Source organism: Oculina patagonica, chromosome 7 (genome assembly GCF_052425735.1).
Source record: "Oculina patagonica isolate OP01 chromosome 7, crgOcupat, whole genome shotgun sequence".
Lineage (NCBI taxonomy): Eukaryota > Metazoa > Cnidaria > Anthozoa > Scleractinia > Oculinidae > Oculina > Oculina patagonica.
In genome coordinates, this window is record NC_135764.1 from 20528613 (window position 1) to 20551050 (window position 22438).

The 22438-nt window shown below is 37.0% G+C and overlaps 1 protein-coding gene and 1 long non-coding RNA gene across 12 annotated transcripts in view; one reads left to right on the top strand and one right to left on the bottom strand.

Moving 5' to 3' along the window:
* LOC144661493 (D(1) dopamine receptor-like) overlaps positions 1-18811 on the top strand; it is a 35170-nt gene extending 16359 nt beyond the window's left edge. For 3 of the 6 annotated variants that reach the window (XM_078522275.1, XM_078522274.1, XM_078522272.1), the window contains one exon: positions 16644-18811. In XM_078522275.1, the coding sequence (XP_078378401.1) occupies positions 17077-18228 (1152 nt within the window). In that variant the 5' untranslated portion in view covers positions 16644-17076 and the 3' untranslated portion in view covers positions 18229-18811. Of the gene's footprint in view, positions 1-2789; positions 3019-3848; positions 4012-9159; positions 9718-16643 lie in introns of those variants that run through there. The other 3 variants (XM_078522276.1, XM_078522277.1, XM_078522278.1) reach the window with 3 other exon arrangements.
* Positions 1-22307, bottom strand: part of LOC144661494 (uncharacterized) — a 61615-nt gene extending 39308 nt beyond the window's left edge. For all 6 annotated transcript variants that reach the window (XR_013572288.1, XR_013572291.1, XR_013572287.1 and 3 more), the window contains exons 1-2: positions 22071-22307; positions 11076-11139 (exon numbers count right to left, since the gene is read on the bottom strand). This is a non-coding gene — a long non-coding RNA (uncharacterized LOC144661494). The remainder of the gene's footprint in view (positions 1-11075; positions 11140-22070) is intronic.
* Between the last annotated feature and the right edge of the window lie 131 nt (positions 22308-22438).

Sequence of the window (22438 nt, forward strand, 5' to 3'; positions counted from 1 at the left end):
TGTCCGTGATTTTTTTTATAGCCGGAAATGGAGACATAGAATAATCACGCATGCTTAAATGTTTTCCAGCCGTGAAAGTCATGTATTCATCCTTTTTCGAATTTCTACAAATGACGTTTAAACCTAGAATAGTAAGACAATACGGAATCCGCTGTTGGCTTCTTCTATCATGCAAGATAAACATTTTGTAAATTGAAATAACGTTCATTTTTTAAAGTTGTTAATAAAGCTCAAGTGTTTCTAACAGATGTTTTATCCTTGTCTCAATCAAAAAAATACGTGCGAGATGGCTACGGGACAAACGTTACGATTGCGTGACAAAACGTGACTGTGATCTAAATAATTTTCTTGTCAACACGCAAACTTTTCTTTTGTGCTTTTCTCGACTTCTTCGCTCGCGAATTTTAAATTAATACTTATTTTAGCAGAGGAACATAATGAACACTTGAGGAGATTTAAACAAGTTTGAAAATGTACGGACGTTCCAACAGACTTCTGCCCAGGGGGAGGGGAGATGCGGTCATTCTTTATTATGAATAACGTGACCGGAAAATAAGAACCAGTGTTTGGGGTATGAAATTATTTTCTCGAAGGGGGGAGGGGGGAGGGAAGGATCATGTATAATGTTTGACATATATACCGTACGGTCTTTCGTTATCCATATCTTTTTTATTGCATTTGCCTTTATCACTTATGGCTGTATAAAAAGGTTCATGCCCGCTCTGTGTTCAGGTCAGGCTCCCTTATTGACCACCGAGTGTTTTTAACACCATCGTGCTGATTTTTAACTCTCTTATTGTTTTTTTTCGGGTTGGGGAAAAAAAAGAAAAACCAATATGCGCTGGGAGTCTGTATACATTAGGCTCAATTTGAAATATTGTATTAACTTCAGTGGCATGATAGTTATTTTGTAATTAAGGTGTTCGTATATTCCTTTCATTCTATCCAGTGTTAACTATTTTTGTTCCTTTTTGGATTACTCTTGTGTATTTGACCGGATGGTCTATTTGGGGGATGAAAAATGGCTTGATTATTTTGGGTTTATTACTGTCAAGTTTTTACCCTCCTCATCAAATGTTTTCTTCAGTATTACAGTATACCCACCCTACTCTCCCTAGAGATATTTGGCTCTCTTTGCCCCACCCACGCATTGGCTACTCATAGGATAGGGTTTCATGTCAAACGCCTGCATACTTGATAACGTTATATGACGACCTTTAGTGAAGTCCAATATGAAGTATGCGATTAGGGTGTGAAGCACTGCGCATGGTTAATATCAAATACACATCTACGTGCCTTAAAACACGTGTCTTTTTGAAACGAGAAACGGGTCTCGCGAGAAACGAGACGAGAGGTGGTAACTTACTTTTGAGCGGTACTATAATAGCTAAGCAGCAACAGTAATTGGCATCTATCTTTTCCCAAACATTTTACACAAAATCAAGCATGCACGTTATGAGAAAACAAATAATTGATCACTACAGGAAAACTGTCTTAATTCATATAAAACCATCATATTTTTCCGAACCAGTAAGGAGATTTTGTATTTTGACATCGGTCTTAAGGACGTTAACTCTATAAACAGTAAACAAGAACAGTACGGTCATTCCAGCACGATCAAAAAACATTTTAAGTAAAAAAAGGAGTTTGTATTCGCCAGCCTTATTTTCTTTGGCCGACGGAATGGTACCAGTAGGCCTTTAATGACATAAATAAGAATTTTATTGGTATTATTGTATGTCCATTAGAGCTTTGATTGTGTATTGCACCAATGATAGAACCGGAGCTTAAGAATTTTCCTTGACAGGAAAAAACAAATTTAAAGGCGTGAATACCCTCATGCTACACTCAATTTTTTTTACAGACAGCACAATATAATTTTATCGATCGTATGTCTTACGAAGGCTGTCGGAAGTTTACAGTTTCTCTTGACCACGTCTTTTATGCTCAGGCCGTGAGAAACACAAGAGGGGAAGCATTATTTCAATATCATTTTATAACGTTGCCATCGCTTATTATGCAGAAAATAAATTTCGGCTAAAAATTCTTCTGATAAACCAGAAAACAAATGAATTTAGTTGGCTTAGTTCGGTCTGCGTGCAAAAAGGGGTGCATAAATGTCGTATTGATGTGAGCAATTGTTCAATTTCCAAAACGAAACACAAAAGAAATGAATTAAAATGAAAGGTCATTTGTATTTGCAAAGTCATGGTTCGTTCACGGTTCAAAAGATCTGCGGTGTCGTGTGTTCCAATTATTAAATAAAGAAAAGACCACAGAATATCAGAATAAGCGTGGATGACAAGTTGCATGCTATATTACAGGGCTTGTTTCGTAAGCCACAAAAATCCTTGCATTCTTTCTCGGAAACATGCGAAAAGTAATAATTTTTTAACGAAAACAAAATCAAATCAACAAGCCTTGCTCTACTTGACCTTGACTTCGTATAAGATGCACGCATACCAGTCACGTGGTACGTTTGTACTTAATTATCATAATTACAAGAGCAAGTTTCCTGCGACGTCGTAACTCGAAAATAAGCAAGTGTTGGCAATAGCTTCTGGGATGTTTTCAGTTCATTCAAGAAGAGATTGTCTAGTATAAAACTTGATGCGAGAAAAAGAGCATGTTTAAACGTGATTTCCAGATCGCTGATTTTCAACAAAAGAAAACAATGTTTTTGCTTCTGCAGATGACTCAGTGAACCATTAGTAAGCCAATCATATTGCTGTAATTAGCGACCTCCCAATTCGCAGGGTACTAATGAATACATATAGCCTCAAGGCCTTGAAACACTCTCAAACATCCGTTTATAGAAACGGTGCCATCTGCTTGAACGTAATTAATGAATCCCTATTTAAGTTTCGTGTTCAGGGTCATTTGAAAAATTGTGCTCAGATTTTTAAAAAGGTTCCCGAATTAGAAGAAGGGTTAGTTTGATAACTACAAGAACAGCTTGAATAACTCGTTTGCTCGGCGAAAACAGAAAGAAAAGAAGCGAACGAAAGTGTTTCCCAGGTAGGTTGTTATGTTAATCCACGCTTTGTTAGCCAATAACTCACAGCAAGTTCTGTGTATTGTGCTTTTTATGTTAGAAAAGCACCGAAGTGATTAGAAGTCAATATGAGTATGCTTTAAACACCTGCATTTTAAATGAATGCGACACGAATAACTCTTTAATCCAGACTGGTTTTGTAACTAGCACGAATCATTTACAAAGTTCAACAAGAAAGCAAAACACAGTAGCAATAATTGCTTATCGGAGCGTAATGACGAACAAGGCGGTAAACACCGTTTTATTTCATTTAATTCAGTCTCAACGAAAATCACTGCGTTGAAGAGTGTACCGCTAAACTTTGTGAATTGTTTCATCGAAGAGTTGATCCCAAAAAAGACAAGTAAAAGAGCATATAGCGTCCCAGCTTGACCAAACGTCCAAGTGTAATGGAGTGGAAACTATAGTTCATGAAAGCATCATAAAATACTAATACGAATATTAATTGTTCGTTTGCATTTTCAATACAAGTGCAAATCTCTCTCAAATAAATATTTCCGGCGGCTCAACGCCTTTCTTAATCGCTTCTTTACCTTGTTCACAAAACAATTGGCATAGGAAAAACACAGTAGGCTTTTTATGATTAAAGCAGTTAATCATATAAGCGATTAAGGGGTAATTTGGAGTGCTTACAAATGACCGACTTGCCAATGCGCAGTTTACGCTTTGCCGAGCTCTTTGTTAACGAATTACGTTCCAATAATAAAATAAACAAATTCGTAGACACAGTGGCGAGGTAGAAGAACAGGCGAACAATTTATAATCATTTCAACGAGTCTGTCTGTCGGTGGAAAGCAATTTCAACGAGGTCGGGAATCCTTGAATCACTGTTCCACCTGATTTGACTGTCCCGGTTGTTTTTAAGTCGAACAAGTTCGAGAGCTGCATTTTGACAACTGGCGCGTCTTAAAATGAGTCAGCGAGAGAGGTAAACGCAAGGAGTCTTACGAATGAATGTATGTATAAACATTTTAATTGTATTCGCTATATTTCATATTGAATCACTCTTTCGAAAATTGGATCACTAGAGCAATGCTCTGTACAGTACATATTTTCTTGAGCCAAGCATGTTGGTTCATACCAAACAATAACCAAGTTATTTCATGCTTCCAGCTGGTTATTGCACAAAAGGTGGATAACACTATTAAATGCAATTTGAACGTGTGTTTGATGTTGCTCCTATTATGTTAACCCAACACAAATTGCAATTAGCGAAAAACAGTGTTAATTGGTTATCAGTTTCTCAGATACAGCCGTCTAAAATCGGTTTAAATTTCAATTCGCTTTGTTTGTGTTCCAAAATACCCAATTTAGTTAACAAAACGAAAGGGCAAAAATCGCTAATAAAATATTTAAGACGCATAGTGAACGCTAGCAGTATATATATCTCATTCATACTGGGACTCGCTGTATATAGCACTGCATCATTGACATGCACACATTACATGAAGGTCCTTGGAATATCACGACAAAAAAGTGCTAAAGGGTTTTGCTCGGCTCTTTTGACTATCATCAATCATATAATATAAACTTTAACAAAGCTCTTTAAATGGGATTTTCGACTTTTAATTAAGCATACCTTATTTACAATACAGAATTAGGAAAGCTAATGACTTCATCACACTTCTTCTTTCAAAGCATAAAAGCTTTATAAAGGCTTTGTAAAGCCTTGAATGCAAAAGCAAGAAACTAATAACTTGGGATGATAATTTATTTACATTTGTAAGCCTCTTAGACTTAAATCTTTGTTCAGTCCTTGTAAGTATAAACAGCTCTAGAAGCAATTCATTTAATATAGGAAGCAGTGAAATGTTTGTTCAAGTTTATTCTATGTAAAGCTACAAAAAGTATGAGGTCAGATTTGATATCATGTAATGAAGAAGGTAAATATTTCAAAGATCAACGGATCAAAACATCAGGTCATACATCTATATTACTGACTTGCAAAAACCTGCAAAGCACGGTCCACAAGTTTAACTTTCTTAAAATAAACAGCATATTCTATTCCTAAGCTTAATGTCAATGGCTTTAATCAATTATCGAACAATAACTTTTTTCATTCTTATTAGCTTTCGGCGATAACTTTTACTGTTTTTTCCAAGTTAATCTTAACTTGATTTCTAACAACTTGGTTAGCAGTTCGCCAAAAAATCGTAAAAGTTACATAATGAACTAAACATTTCTTGGTCCATGCTGTTCTTCACCTCGACAACACAAAAATGAAACACAATCCACCGAAAGATAACTTCGAGCATTTAGCAAGGGCCGCATGAGCCAATATTTACCCATAACATAGATACCTTACAGTAATTAATTTTTCGTCATGACTTTTCACTGCACTTACTGCAATTGCGAAGCAATCAAGCAAGGTCGCAACATGTCAGTCAAAAGGTTAAATTTAATACTTTAATCCCAATATTTTAAGTAAAAAAGTCAACAGTTAGATATGTTAGCGCTCTAGATGTACTTAAAGAAAAAAGGTCTTGGATGAGTGATATCTCGTTGAATATGCACCAACAACTGCGTTCCTATCACTTGATTTATGTTACATAGAAAATTGATAAGCCAGCGAAAATACTTGTAAGTTTTAACACCTTCTGTTATAAGAACAAAAACTTTTATTCTTCGTTTAAGTCTTGAAGGTTTTACAGACCTTTATTTTAGTATGGCAATATTAGGTTTTTGCACCAACCATCAAACATTATAAGCCTACCTGAGCAAATCTCAAGTAAATATACACTCGACCTGCTCAGAAAAGTTTATACTCTTTGTAGCAAGAGACTCCGAAACAAATATTATTGTTTTGTTCTTCCCCTGACGGACAGAACATCACCATTCTATCTTTGTTGAAACATTTCTTATAATCAACTTAACCACTATTTTATTATAATATTATTGATATTTATATTTGTAAACACATGCAGACTCTAACAGTCCATGACTCACGAGAGAATACAGAGCTTCTGAGTAAGGTCGAACTTTGTTTAATTATGAAGGGAAATGACTTGTGTCCTCCATATAGCATAAAACGACTCTTCAATATCATAAAGGGGTAGAGGTTAAAAGAGTTTTCGTCTCTAGAGGACCAAAGAAACCGCTGTCATTGAGAAGTGTAGGTTTGTTGTGGAGTGCTTGTAAAGTGTGGTGTCCTTAGAGTAACTTTCAAAGAGGACCACAAATGTTTGCATTTTTGTCGACTTGATCGGCGTTATCTGAAGATTAACAAGTAGCTATAGGCAGTTAAGAGGCCGAAACGGAAAACGACCAATATCAAGCGTGGCGTGTCTTATGCCCTACATAAAAAACCGCTAATCACTTTGTTTACCATTAAATACTGCTGAGTAATGCTCATCCTTGCCACTAACGAGTATGTTTTTCAGTTCAAAAACCTTTTAGACCTTTTATGGTTGAGTTCAATGTAAAAGCGGAAACTTTACTCGACACCTCAAAATCAAGCAAAGTACAGGCAACGTTATGTAAATGCACAGATAAGAATTTACATGTGTTATTATGCACAATCGTTTTCGTGTTAGTATTGAACCGTGACTAAAATTATCAATAACACCACGAATTATTTATCATTATTAAGAATTCAACAAGTTATTTGGCTTATGAAAAGCTAAGATCATAACACAAATGAAAGCTGTTTGGAAAAGTGTTCTCTTTTTTTTCACTTAAAGAATACGATGTGGAGGTTTTTTCTACTTTAAGTAAATCGAGTATCATATTTTTTTTTTCAAAATGGAATCGGTACATGAACGGAATAAGAATTTTTCTCGCAGTGAAATTTTAAGTGTAACCTCTAGATCATTGCTAAAAATACCTGCCTCCTTTGAGATGTTTTGCCGGGCTCCTTTATAAGTGCATCCACTTGGCACATTTCCACGGTCTTGGCGAAAAATAATAGATATTTTAACCCTTACACAATGCTGCAAAAAAGTTAATAACAACCGGTGGGCGGTAAAAGTCGCTGAATCATTCCTCGTAAAGGAAGTTTGCGGACAGTTTTGGTCACGGCAAACGATTTTCAAGTATTGTTTTGATGAAAAAGTTCCAACTATGTTTCGAGCATTTTCGTGCAAATTTTGGAGTTTAAGGAAATGCTTGTAGATTTGTCGTCCCTACTTACAATTCTATTCGCTGAGGACACAATTGTGATCACTCCGTAAGCTGGTAAGGTAGGCTTTGTTTTGGAATGATTTGCATAATTAACATTATTGCAATACAGTTTAATACGGACAGAGATAATACAAGCCATGAGTTTGTAGGTATTATGGGCTAAAAAGCAACCTACTAGCCAGAACAAAAAACTGAAAACAAAGATTTCTTTTTCACTGTTTACACTGCACATAAATTTTTAAAATTTTGTCATGATAATGAATGAAACTCGAAGGAGAAAATCGTTCAAATGTATTCTACTGGACTGCAAGATTGGAATGATTAACGATTCTGCCATTTTCATTATCTTTAAAAATGCGAATTTATGACCGTTGAAAAATAAAACATGAGGTAAAAAACACCTTTTCACATTGTACTCGCAGGAAACCATTTATAGCCAGAGGGGTTAACAAAATGCGTTATTAATAAATTAGGCGCTAAGCAGATTTATCAATACACGGCGAAGGGTCACGAAGGCACAACTGTTGTTTAAAACCTTTAGGGCATTAGACGAAAAGTTCCATTGTTTGATGATGAAAAATTATTACTTTTTTATTAGGCATTTAATAAGTGATCTAGACCTGTATATTCAACTGCGTTTATCGTTTAATTGTATTTCGCCCCTGGGGTAAAATATTGCTGTATTTAATTTAAGAGGAAGCCACGTCAGCTCTAGCCTGTTTTCATGCGGGTTCCTCTATCCAGGTCGAATTGGAATTTGAAAATGTTGAATTTTCAGGAGGGAGCAAAACCGGAGGACTTGGAGAAAAACCCTCAGAGTTAGGCGAGAACCAACAACAAACTCAACCCACATATAGCACTGGGCCTGATATGGCACTGGGCCGGAACTGAACCCGGGCCACATTGGTGGGAGGCGAACGCTCTCACCACTGCGCCATCCTTCCCCAAATAACTCTTAGTCAGTTAAGTCACCAATGGTGCATGTTCTGTCGTCTAAATCTCTCACAAAGTCATCATCTTTCATTTTTGGTATATTATCACCTCTTTTGCGTTTTTCTGTTAAGTAATTTATGATCTTGAGGTGTCACACGATTTGAGGATAGTTTGTACATCACTGAAGATTTAAACCTCATTTGCATGCTGCTAATAGTTAGGAGCCGCTTTTCACTCTTGTCTAGCCGACTTTTTAAACAAAACTGAACAGCGTCTAGACGTGTTCCCAAAACCCAAAACTTGGCAAGACAGGGATAACCAAATTATCGGCAGGGCAATCGGTTTTCTTAGCACAATCCACCCCTGACTTGACAAAACTAAAACAGTCCCCTTGCCAATATTTTATCCTTGTCAAGCCGATTTTTCCTGTAATGTAAATAGAGTTTTATTGTATCGTGACATACGCCTTAACTGCACAGAAATCACATCAGATTTTGCAATATTAAGTGAAAAGCTTCAGAATTTTTTTCTGAGTTTCGTTATGGTTGAATCGTTGCGCAATTATTTCTTATTTGTAATCTAAAAGCTTCTTTTTTATGGAAAAGTCAGTTACAGGTTAAAGTGCATTTTTAGCGAATCTTAACGCCTTTCTTTTACAGTAAATATTTTATTCAGTAATATGGCAATTTGTTATTGTTATGCAAACATTCTTATCGATACTGTGCTTTATACTGGTGAGAAATCAAAGCCGTTTAAAATATTTTACGTTTCAACTTGAGAAGAAGGAAAAAAAGGTTTTAGAGCTATTTTTAAATTTTAAGATATGACAAGAATGTTTTTTATTTTAAAATTATCTTCTTAAGTTATTGCGTTTTAAAATGTCATAAGGCCACCAAATTGTGTCTTAGTGACCACCAAGTCTTTCTGTCACATCAACATAATGGACATACAAGAAGTACTGTAGGTTTATAATAAAATGAAGACGTCTACTGAGCAAAAAATGTTGGGAAATTGTTTCATTTTTCATCATTTCCAGCCTAATACTGTAGCAACAATAACTTAACTTGATCGTTGCAATGGAAAATTTAAGCGAATTTTTCGTTTGCGAGCTAATTTCTTACCGCAGAGGCTACACTCTCTTAACACCCTGTATGTTATAAAGGCGATAGACAGATAGACTACATGTAATTTTGTGCTAAAATACCGGTTCATCAGATTCTGTATTGTTCAAGCAAACCAAAAAGAGGTTGTCGTATTGATGTGAACGAACAAGCTCGAATTTTTTAGTGTTAAAACAAAGGTCGTTAAAGTCATATTGAACTGTGTGACAACTTAAGACAGTCATTAGAGTCTTCCTTGATATTTTACCACAACAATATGTAAATTACATTGACTACGTCAAAAGCTGACAGAGATACAGTGTCAACTTGAGAGTCTGTAGTTGACTCATTGCCGAACGAACGGAGATGTTTACGGTGCTATTAACGCCCCCAGAAATGTAAGCAAACGCCCATTGGCTACACAACCAAGAAAACAAGCTCTTGACCTAGCAAATGCTATAGCGAAGAGGATATTTTCAGTTTCTTGGCGTGTAATGAACCTCGAGTAAGGCAAGTGGATTAATGCGATAGTTTTTGGATTTCAAGTCAAATTCATTCACTTAATTCATTTCCCAATTGGTTTGTAGAATAATGTTTAAAGGTTTAGTGCCCATGTTAACAGAAAGGTTGCTTAAATCTTCATGTGCAGCACTTTTCAGTCGCTAATAATATCGAGCTTGCTTGTTTTACTTCGAACCAGATCAGTTCATTTGTTCATTCAGTAAAATTTATATTACAAACTGCGATTTGTGTTACTCGCTAAAGTTTACCCATGACTAGAAATTTGCTCTAAATCGCTCTTTATTTCTCGATGGAATCTTGCAAGATAACGTTTCGAAATTGTAAAAGACAACAGATTTAGGCTTCATATTAAATACACGTGAATTATATTGCTAGTAGCGATAAAATCAGACACGTTGCGAACACACCCGTACAAAATTCTAGCCGTTATGTTTAAACTAAAGAGCTTTCAATATCTACATAACGAACTCAAATTAAAGAAACAATATTTTCTTCAAAAAACGGGGTCAAAAATGAATCGGATAAAACAAACATGAAAGCCTACGCATTTAATCAAACATTTGACAGCATTTCAATAGGTCAAAGTGTCTGGAATGTAGCATTTTCCGCCATTCAAGAGTGAGCCAATATTAGTATGTCTAAAATCAACATAACAGCGCACATAAGAAATTACCTTAGATCAATAACGATACTCTCCCAACTTCTTTATATATTTTTCTTAGTTCTTGCTGGAAGAATTTGGTTTTATCATCGCTTATTTTAAGTAAAAATGTTCTCTTCCAGAAAAGCTTAATTGATTTATCTTCATTTGATTTATTTATCATAACTTTCCCACGTGAATTAAGAATTATTTACCGCAGGAGTTGAAGAGTAGATAAGGATTAAACGCTGTGGATTAAGAGATAACTTTAATTTGGGAGAAAATTAATTTCGCGCAACGCTGGCAAAATACAGCAAGCGGAGTAAAAATTTCGCGCGAATATTTTTCGCAATATCAAAGTGACCATGCACACACAAACAAAGGAATGAAAGTACTTGTCTTCAAGTTTCTGATAGATATTCCCGTTATTAAGTCTCCGAAAAGGAAACTGCAAAAGTCTTTAAAAAAAACTTTACTTTTAACTAAGACATCGACCGAAAACGCGCAAATGCTCAAGGTAAATGAATCGGTTTCACAGTCATCATGAAGTTGAAAAAAAAAACACTTTACATTATACAACCTCATGTAGACTAGACGCCGGACAGGACAGCTAACTAGTTAACTTACAGGAAATGTAAATTCGACAAGATCTGGTGAAGGATTTTGTTAAGCTTTTACTTAATAATAAATCATCGCATTGACTTACCGCGGTATCGAAGAGCATTTTATGATTGTGATATTGGCTACTAGGAATTCACCGACGCTCTCACCTAAAAAAAGAAACAAGAACGGAAATTTGTTGAGAGGAATGTGGATTAACTAGAAGGGGAAAGTAATAAATATGTTTTTAATTGATCGTTACAACCGTGTACGTACTTAGGGGGATAGAGTTCCATAGAACACAACTCGTGTGATAGATATCGAAATTAATTATCAAATTTATTGAGGGCAGAGGCAATATTTTTGCTTGCTTCGCCATGCAGTTAACAGCTTAACGGGGTACATGGCAGTGGGCACACAATTTTGAATGTTTTTTTTTTTTCTTGGTAGAAGCGGGGGTAGGGTGGGTACGTCTGTTACGTAGTGTTCTGGATGTTGTCCGGGTATCAGAGTAATTTTTCTAGCAGCAGGTGGAAATTTGATTTCACGTTGACATCCTCAGTTTGCATTTTTTTAAAAGGCTTGAATACAGAGACCTTAAGTTCAAACCAAAAACGTACTAATGAAAAACATCATGAAAAAGCTAACGCAAAACTAACAAGCTAAGAAGGGTGTTTTGGCTTCGAGTTTCTGCCTAAACATAAAAGTGTTCATACTCATTGCATAGAGCTTTAAAAATTTGCTGTAGTTTATATTGATTTTTTTGTTTACATTTTTTTGTGTTTTTTCCGGCGTCAACTCTTGTCACTTCCTTAAGTTACCGTATACCTTTAGGGGTGTCTTCAGTCTAACAGATGTATCGCGTCCGGATTACATCACAGATGACTTAAATCCGTATCAAATTGAAAGATATAAAATTGCTTACAAGATGATGCTATTAAATTAATATTTTGATGAATCTGTGATTTTTCCACGGCTCCTCTTCGCAAACGTTTCAATCACCTCTGTTATGTCATAACTCCAAAGGATTGCAAAATTACGGTGGTCTGATAGTTTCCAGAAAGTCCTCATCAAAGGCACTAAAAGTCGGCGTCGCCGTTTTCCATTCATTGATTTTAGCGAAAAGGCGTGCATAATTTTGTTAATCGAGAATAAGAAAAACTGGAGTACTTGAACGCGAATGCATGGCCATAAGTGACACAGTTTTGAGAATTCACGAACACAATTTTTTGGGGTAATATGTTAATCTACTACCCCTCCAAATTTGACGAACATTGGATAAAGGTCCTTTGATTTAACTTTTTAAAAGACGCCTTTATCAACCGAAATGTATCTTTCGAGAATATACAGCATGAGTAAGACTTCATATCTTACACAGCCTCCGTTCCGGGTAAAATCTCAGGCACTGGATTTCACCGTCACAATTTACTCCGATTTCTGCATAATTTTTTTTATACGAGGACAAGAGACTTGACGAGGATCAACATGCAAACTTCATATTTCAGCGGAAAAGAAATTTTGGAACAATTTAGGTCTTTTAAGGTCAACGGTAACTATAAGATATAAAGAGTTGCAGATGACGAATGCCTCAGGCACACATTGTTGTCATGAGATTGACGAGACCTTATTGAAATTGTCGTACTTTTTACCGGTATAGAATGGGCACGGTTAGCTTTCCCACGTAAAATTAGCATAAATTAGCCAGTTTATTTGTTTCAAGAATGATACTTTTATCGAGTCGAATGTTAAGGCATATAGGCGTGGGAATAGAAGAGAGCGGAGATAAAAAAAAAAGTTGCTTTGGCGACGAGAGGTAAACAAATTAACGCTGAAAATTGTAACAAAAAAAAATCAATGTTTTAGCGATGGTGTAGGTGGTTGCAGCTTATTTGTTTCAGTAATGATACTTTGATGGTGTCGTACGTGGCCTGAGGCATAAATGCGTGGGCGGAAGGGAGCGGAGACCAAAAACCAGAAATTGTTGCTATGGAGACGCAAGGCAAACAAATAAACGTTGAAAATCGTAACAAAAATCAGTGTTTTAGTGAAGGTGAAAGTGGTTACAGTTCAAACGACATGAATAACAAATGAGACATAATGACCGTGTCAAAAGCCACACGTTTACTCACTTCGTAGCCAAAAATAATAACCTTAACACTTGCGCTGCAAAACTGAACGTTTTTACGAAGTTTCTGTAATATTTGCGGGTATCCGCCTTCTCTAACAATGTCGTTTACTGCAAGCTCCCGTTTCAGCAAGTGAAAATTGATCCGTTTCGTTTATTAAAAAAACGTCAGTTTTTCAGTTTTAAAAAATATTGGAATTTTTATAACACCTAAACGAGTCTATAGATTTATGAAGGAACGGTTTACTTTTCAATATTTATTCCATTCACTAGGTGGAAAAACCATAGTCGCCTCCAGCTGTATCAAATTTAACTCTGTTATGCTTCACGATTAAGAGAAACAAGGAGGTACTCGAAACATCGAAAATCCGTGGCTAACAGGCTAATCTTCATAAGCTATCAGTGATTTAATAGCTTAGCTCCAAAAAGTCGTGTTCTAGCGACACTTAATCCTTGTTATCCCACAGAATGAGAATTCAGAAATTGCATTAGGTTAGAGGTTGATTTATCTATTTCTATTCCTTTTGAGTATTCTAAATGCAAAGCCAGCAAAAACCTTATTGTGGACGCGAAATTAAAAATCTTATCTTTGTAAAAACCGACAAAAGAAGTCCGCTTATTATTTCATATCCTCTCGCCGTCCCTTGTACAAATTATATACTCGCTCAATCGCTGTCGATCAATTTCTTTATTATCCTTGTAGCAATTGAAGTTCGCTGGCAGCGCGTCACATAACAGATGAGTTCGCTTTGAGGTTAAAGAAACGTCACAAAAGACGAAATGAAAAGGCGAAATCACGATAAAAGGAAATCCTTTCACAACAAATAATCCACGCAAATCCGTTGAATGGGATTCTTTAGAATGAAATCTGTAAAAGCCGCAGGCTGAGGAAATAACTAATGGAGCTGTCAATCGGAAGAAACAATAAAAAAAAGTTATACATTTATCCTGATATCCGAAATAAAAGATATTTATCAATTGGATCGAAGGAAAACAACTCAGTCGTACACGGAATTGCGTCCAATATCGTTTTGGTCACAGTGAAGGGAAAAAAAACAAGTCCGCAGAAAAATTCAGAGTGGCAGTTGGGGAGAATAGCGAGGCAAGTAAGATATTCTACAAGGTAAATATTGCAAGATTTGTTTTTTTTTTTTCCTTTGTTAGCTTGTTTCATTTTCAAAAGAACTTCACGGAGGACCAGATATATTTCAGTTTTTCAAAGCTAGCTTTGGCAAAATTCCTCCTATTCACGACAAGGGTGCCTAACCTTTGGGGGTTTTTTATCAGAAAAACGCCGATCATTCACAGTAACTTCTGCGAAGAAAATTCAGTGAAAAATGCACGCTGTTCTCACAGAAAAAGCTCTAAAACTGACCTAAATTTAAGCCGAGGGAAACATTGGACTCTTTCAACGGAAAGCCTCGCAGCCTGGTAAAATTGGAAGAAAATTGAAATGCCTATCGTCAAATTAAGTGCGTGTACTGTATAAAAGAAGGGTGTCAAAGATCAAGTGGAGAAATGTTTCTCCGTAATAGACGAAATGCTACCTTATTTTGTGCATTCAACATTCAAAGCTAGTAATTCTTCATTTTTTTAAGACCCTCGGGTGTAAACTAGATTCACCGCCTTGTCAAAATCAACACTATAAAGTACACCTTGCACCAATTAAATCTTTTTGTTTTCAATACAATTCACAATAACAACTAACAGCATTCAGCAAAAATTCAACTTTTTTTCAAAAAAAAAATCTTTGACTTTTAAGACCTTTGTTTGATCTGATGACAAGAAATTTGCGGTCAGTATTCAGATCTTTTATTAGCTTGACACGCTCGTGCGAAGACTCATGCAGTTAACGTACTTAAGTTAGACTCTTGTAGAACCTTTTGTGTTGCGTCAGTCACATTTATACGTATTTAAACAGAAATATCCGATTTGTAATGACTCAAAATAACTTTTTTGCGATGTCTATATTGAAAGAGGAACCGTCGAGAGGAAATTGCGTTTACCTTTTGTTTAATAATTAACTGGATTTAACAAGAAAATTGGAAGAGAATCTGGGTACACGGAAAGAGCTGATGAGACATAAAAGACTGAGAAAAAACCTCTCACAGCAAAACAATGTAGAATCGTGAACTAAAGGCCAAGAAATATACAATTTGCTTAACAAGAAATGGTTGAAAACTCACGATCAAACACTGTATTAGAAATTCGCCTTCTACAAAATTATCATTTTCTTTTCGGATTAGATCCAAATTGACAAGTCTAAATTTCCAAACGTGCTCTTTGAATTTACGGCAGTTGTCAACAATCAAGTGAATTGAACGAGCCTATCAAATTCCGTTTGGACAATATGACAATTTTTTCCTCTTTCGCATAAAGGAACTGTGTTACGCCTGAGTTTAGTCTATTTTATTAAGTTTTGCCAAATGTCAGCGAAGAAATTACTTCTATGGATCTAAAACTAAAAAATAAGTGACAAAACCATAGCTGCATTGCAAACAAATATGTCTCCCGTGCTTTGTAATTAAAAGTTACAAACAAACGAGATCAACTTTGAAAACTGCTCAGCCTCAGAGTTTTTCAAACCCCATATCAAAATCTGTTTTTATCATCTTCAGTTTTTGTCCATCCGTACGTTCTTTTGTATTTATTGTGTTACTGAAATGTTCCCACGCTGTTTAAGCGGTTATTTTTAATTCGGTGGCCTTTCTTTTATGTCTAAAAATCCGTGCCACAGTTCCTTAAGTTTTGAAGGATATACAACCACAGTAATTAACTTTTTGATTACAAGTTGGTGTTCTCGCTAACAACATTTCGAGCGGACAGCTGTAGCCGACAAAAACACACAAAGTTCGAAGTTTTTCAAAAGTACTGGAGGTGATAATCGAATAAAACAATAAAAGTAAAGGTTTTTTCACTATAGGCTGTAATGTGTACATCAAAATACTCTTTGTTTAATTGTTATTGTGCTAAAAGATTTCATTGTCACCAAACGAATGTTTCATTTTCTTTGTTTCTTGCAAAAAAGCGTGCTTGTTGCTGTCCTCAGTAACAAGATGGTCTGTACAGCGTTCATAACTGACAAATAATCAAACTTTTAGCTGACAACGAGCTAGCTTTTTAACAGAAAAAATTTGCCTCTCGTTCACCACCCAAACTGTTGTTTCAGCCGGAAATCCGTCTGTGTTCAGGCTAATGGATAGATGGCACACCTGGTCTCATACGCCCCTATTTAGCCCTGACACGAGGAAATTAGCGCGTGTAGCTATATATAGTAACATGTCAATAAAAACAACAAGCTATAGCTGTTTGTAGAGACAAAAGTACATGCGCAAGAGTCACGCAAGGTTCAGAATGCAACTTCATAAAACGAAAAGGTGCTTCACTAAATAACTCTTTTTGCATAGAAGAGTAGCACTATCTCGCCAGAAATCTATAAAACTGACCACGACCTTACCATGAAACGAACGTGCTCGTATTTTGTAAGTGAATCAAGATTTTTTGTTAACAAATAAAAATGTCCGTTTTTCCTTTTGTTTTTCCTCGCAGGAGACCCAGCAGACGACTAAGAAGCAACGTCTATTTGTAACAGAAACAGCTGTGGCTTAAACTCAGCAGCGAATCAGTGAGAATCAAGGATTAATTGTTGGGCCTCTGAACAAGAAAAAGCTGTGCGTTTGAATTCATTAGTCACGTGACTTCCTCTTCAAGAAAAGCTTAAACTCAAAGTTACGGTCTTGCTGGAAACCTTATAACTGAGTGAATCAAGTGGCATTCTCGCTTCTGAATTGCTTGTCAAAGAGAACTCAAGAAAAAGAACAAAAGAACAAACTGCAGACTTGGGCATCATTTGATGTAAGACAACAAAGACAAATTGACTTCAGGAAAACATCTTTGGCAAGAAACGCCACAGGCCATTTTAGCACTTTAGTGTACATTAGCCAAACAATCCTCTCTTCGTGTAGTGAGAATTAAACCAAACATGAATAACACAACTTACAACGGAACGGGTGATAATAACGGTAGCCCGGGTGGCTCGGAATTGGAAGATCAACTCTTTCTGGCCTATTACGTCATCTTGTTGGTTCTAACAGTGGCGGGAAACACTCTGGTTTGCGTGGCCATCTACGTCGACATACGCCTGCGCAGTCCCACTAACTGGTTCATTGCGTCACTGGCGGTCAGCGACTTGTTGTACGGGCTCGCTGGGCTACCGTTCCGAATCGCGTCCCACGTGACACCCATGACGAGTTCTGAGGTGTGCTCTTTGTGGATTTGGATTGACATGGTGTGTGCTGCGGCCTCTATGGCTAACTTAGCAGTGATATCAGTAGACAGATACTTGAAAATAACCAAGCCGTTCTGTTACCATAGAAACATGACCAGAAAGCGCTCGCTTCTGGCTATTGGTGGAGTGTGGGTATATGCAGCCACTTTGGCAACGTTTGCTATAATCAAGTGGCCTGGTGCTGGGGGAGTGATAATAGAGTACGAAATTTGCCGCAATGACAACAAAGTGTTCTATACGGTAGCTAACATAGTCGCCTTCCTATCACCGCTCACAGTGTTGATTGCCAGTTACACTATGATCTTCCGCACGGCCTTGGCCCAGTTCAACAAAATGAAGCACATGATTGTGAGTACTAGCACTAAAGAAGACAGACACAAGCAGAAAAGCGTCGTGCGCGACTTCAAAGCCACCAAGACGCTTGCCGTGGTACTGGGTACGTTCACCGTGTGCTGGGCGCCGTTTTTTATCATGTTCACCATTTCTCAATACAATCCAGATTATCTGATGGGCCTTCCACGAGGTGTGGCCCTGGCATTCTACTTCATATTTTTCTTGATTTTACCGAACCTCAACAGCGCTTGCAATCCAGTGATTTACGCGTACTTTAATGCTGAATTTCGACGTGCTTTTAGAAAGATTGTGTGGTCCTCTTGCGAGGGAGAACTTGTCGATCAGGGTAGTCACAAAAAGAGAAGACGAAGTTCCCTGACAAGCTTTTTTCAAACGACTTTCGCACGACGTAACAGCCCTAATGCGGCTGGAAGTGATAAGAATCATAATAGTTCTGGTGACGATGAAAGGACTATCCTGAATGGAGAAACTACTTTAGTCACACAAGTGTGACGTGACGCCACGGACGGTCACGCAGTAATTGCTTAAAGTGTAACGCAAGTGTGAACTCGGTGATTTCTCTCAGTCAAGTGAATCGCAACAGCATGGAATGTCACGCAATTCTTTCTCGAGTTGTAACGTACCTCGAACGATTACGCCGGTCACGCACAATAATTTCGTTGCAAACATACGGTACATGTGACATCAAATGATCATGAAAAGGTTGGGCAAGTAGTTATTGCGTTACAATGCGCATATAACACATCATGGTCATAGTAATGTTTTAACGTCAGAGAAATTGTCAAGTGACAATTAAATTTTTCGAGACTTGAATTCATTGATGTTACCATGGTGACAATGATTTTACCTTTCTGAAATCGCGCATCTGTTCGCAGATACAAATAATCTTAGCTTGTACAAATTTTTACAAAAACAATGTGTAGAAATGTTACATGTGAAACGTTATATATATCACTATATGTTACATATACACAGAGACAAATTTGATGTTTACTCAAATGAACTTGATGGCATTTTTATCCAATCAATAATAATTGTGTACAAAGATGAGCCATTAAAATTTCTTAGTAAATTACTTTGTTGATTTTATTTCTTGACCATGTTTTAATCCCCAGGAGGGGGGATACTCCCTATAATGGCCTATAAGGGGAGGCTCCGCCAGAAAGGGTTACCTTTTTCAGGCTTTAGGTATATAAAAGGGTAGGGATTTCACGAGTTTAAGTATATGAAAGGGTATGGAAATCTGTCATTTGGCTATTTAAAAGGGCCTTTAATTAAAATATTTCGAACAGAAGCAATTTATGGCTGTATTATTTTAATTTATTAAGTGCTACATAAAAATGACAAGAAGACGTCCTATTTTAAGTCCAGGCCCCATCATACTCTTAGGTATATGAAAGGGGTACCGGTACCTTTTTTCAGTTAAAGGTATACAAAAGGGGTACAATTTCTGTCAAAAATGGTATATAAAAGGGTAAGGGGTTTGAACTTGGGGAAGAGCCTCCCCGTATAAAACTTTTTTGAGTACCCCCCCCCCCAGGGGTTTAATTGGCAAAGTAATACTATTATGGAATCCAGATTTTTCGAACCCTTGATTTTTCGAAACTCCTGATAACTAGAACCAAATGTCATTTTCCTTCCCTCAGTCAGACACTTAACTTTTTCCTCTAATTTCTCTAACTTCCTGATTTCTTAGAAGAATAATTTTCCTTTCCCTTGCCTGGAGGTTCAAAAAATTGTATTTCATTGTACAGTAAACACCCGCGTGTAAGAACCTAGTGGTTTAAGAACCTGCTGGCAGAAATTTGCCATTTTAATACCCCAAAATATAAGAACCTGTTTAGCCCAGCAAATTTGAGCTGGTTCTTATATGTGGGTTATAGAAAATTTTTATAAACATTTTTAACAGAACATCCCAAACTGTATTTACAAATAAAGAAAAGAAAGATTCACATAGACTGTAATTGTCTTCTTTGGACCTTGCATGAGGCTTGAAGCAATACAGTTATGAATAAATGCTGTATAATGAAGGACCAAACCCATTTTTTTTCTTCTCGTACAATTAAAAACTATGGCTCCTCCTTAGAAATTAAGAACCTTATTAAGAACCTACTTAGCCTAAATTACCAATAACTACCCTCAAATACAAGAACCTATTTTGCCAAACTTAGAAAATTGTAGGTTCTTACACGCGGGTGTTTACTGTATTCTGCACCTACATTTACTAACAGATAAAACTTGCCCGTCCACATGGCCATTTTAGTTTAATTCTATTGTAAAACAAAACAGGCATCACTTAGGAGAATCACTTTATCATCATTTTTTCCTGGCATTAAACCTCCTTTGCCGGCAATTATTTGGGTCATCACTGAGGAAAAGTGTTGACGTGGCGTGACTAAAATAATAGTTTTAAATAATGAAACTAGTCACAAGCCTGGATGGGGGGGGGGGGGGGGGGGGGAGCCCTCACACAATGATAGCAAGGATAAGGGAGTAGGGGTTAGAGTCTTAAAAGCAGGTAGGGTCAGACTCTAATAACTTGTATTTTCTTATATGCATTTTGGAACCTAAGTTTTCTGTTGCTTGTAGTCCAAAAGTAGTGAAGGGTTGTTCTCCACCTACTTTTTAACTCATGTGAAAATTCCAGCTAAGCTTCCATACTTCCCTTCAAACTTTTAAAAAACATTCCAATAACCTTCCTTGGGAAAGAGTAAATTTGGGAGGACAGACATGCCCATATTGTAAGGGTGCTGTGTCACAGGCCTGAAATTCCAACTGCTTTACAACCCGTCACAAATGAATCACTTGCAGTCACTGTCAACAGTCATTTGATTTCAAGCTGTTGGGGTATCGAGTGGTCTTTGCAAGCATATGAGCACAGTGTTTTTCTTTGCCAGTTCAAGCATTGACAAGAAAAAGCTTCGCAAGCAACAAGCACTTTACAAAAAGCTACCTCCACTAAAAAACCGTGCATGCGAGCACGAGCAAACGAGCACCAACTAAAATTTTGCAAGCATACCAAGCAGAAACCTAATTTTACGAGCACTACATAATTCTGTGGGACCATTCACAACCCCCAGCTATGTTTGCTACAAAACTGCACCTTAAACTGCTCAGGAGGGGAGGGCGTGGCTCATTGCTGATGAGGTTCAGGTGAAAAGGGTGCAATCAGTAAGGCCCGGTTCAGACGCCGTACTTTTTATGAGCCGAACTCAATTCGAATTTGGACCAACCCAAATTGACAAAAGTACGCCTCTTGATTCAGACGCCGTATTTTTTGGCCGTTCCGAGGCCGTTCCTAATACAGTTCCAATAAAACCAGTCAAAATACATTATAATAATTTATGGATTAGGATCAGCACATGAAAAGTATGACATCTGAATCAAAGTCGTTCCAAAGGCGTTCCACAGGCGAAATTCTCGGCCAAGCCAGGCAGGAAGGACGGGTGAGCCGTTCCAAATTGAAACAGCCGTTCTAATTTGATTCAGACGCCGATCTTTTCATGTACTTAATTCAAGGAATAAGGTTCGGCTCATGAAAAGATCGGCGTCTGAACCGGGCCTAACTTTTTTCATACAAACAGTTCAAGACCCACAACCTTTGTTGAAGCAGATATTCAACAGAAATTCTATTAACTCTCCTCCCAAATAGAATTATAAGTTTTGACTTTATAGGATTGGAAATATTGCCACACACAACACTCTTTTTTGGCTCTATCCTCATCAAAAGCCATTTACAGGAAGGAAAGGCCATCTTGCAGTGGCTCTTGCAGTAGCTTTGCGGAGGTTTATAGAAGCAAAGTCTCTCACTTTTTTGCTAGAAGAAAACGCTAAAGCCACTACTTGAATGTTGAGATTAAAGATATAGCGCATCCTATATTTTCGTGCTCTTATATATCAGTCAAATTTTAAAATTTAAGAGCAGTAATTTCTGCAGTTTTTGCAACCGGTTGTATGTAAAACAAAAACATTTACAAGCGAAGTTCAGCTTGGTTCAATCGCAAGGGACGCCGCTCAAAAATTTCTTTACAGCGTTTGATTCAAAATGGCATGATCGTTTACATTTTTTTATACCTCCACATCGAATACCAGTGGAGTCAAGAAAAACTACAAGGCTCGTTAATCGACGCTATAACTTTTTTTTAAGAACAACACCGAACCGAACCGCGACAGACAGCCACGGTCGCGCGAGGCCGCACCATTTTTTTCTAGTCAAATACAAATTTTTGGAGTCAAGTTATATCAAAGCTCAACTTTTTATCCCTTCCTTTAAGCAAATGCCTTATTTCTAACTCAACAATATACCAAATTAAACTATTTTTTTACTTGCTTACCTTGAAAAACCACCTATGCCCTTTAATAGTCCTCGTGCCTTTCTTGTCCACTTTGTTTTCGCTTGTGAATTTTCCCGCCAAGCCTTGAACGACGCCATTTTGTTTTTGTTGTAGCCGATTCAAACCGAGGCTCCATTGTTTAACCAATTTTTGCAAAAGGGGAGAAAAGAAATTGAAATTTTTGAAGAAAAAAATGGGAGAAAACGAAAACACGGCAAAGGAATCACACCTGAGGATCCGCTTGACAGAAATAAATAGAAGTGGTCGTCAAGGAAACACTAATTATACCCAGGTCCCGCGCAAAGAAATACCAGATCCCGGATGTTCTTGAGTCACGGATCCTGGAAAGCATTTTGCTATTTTGAGTT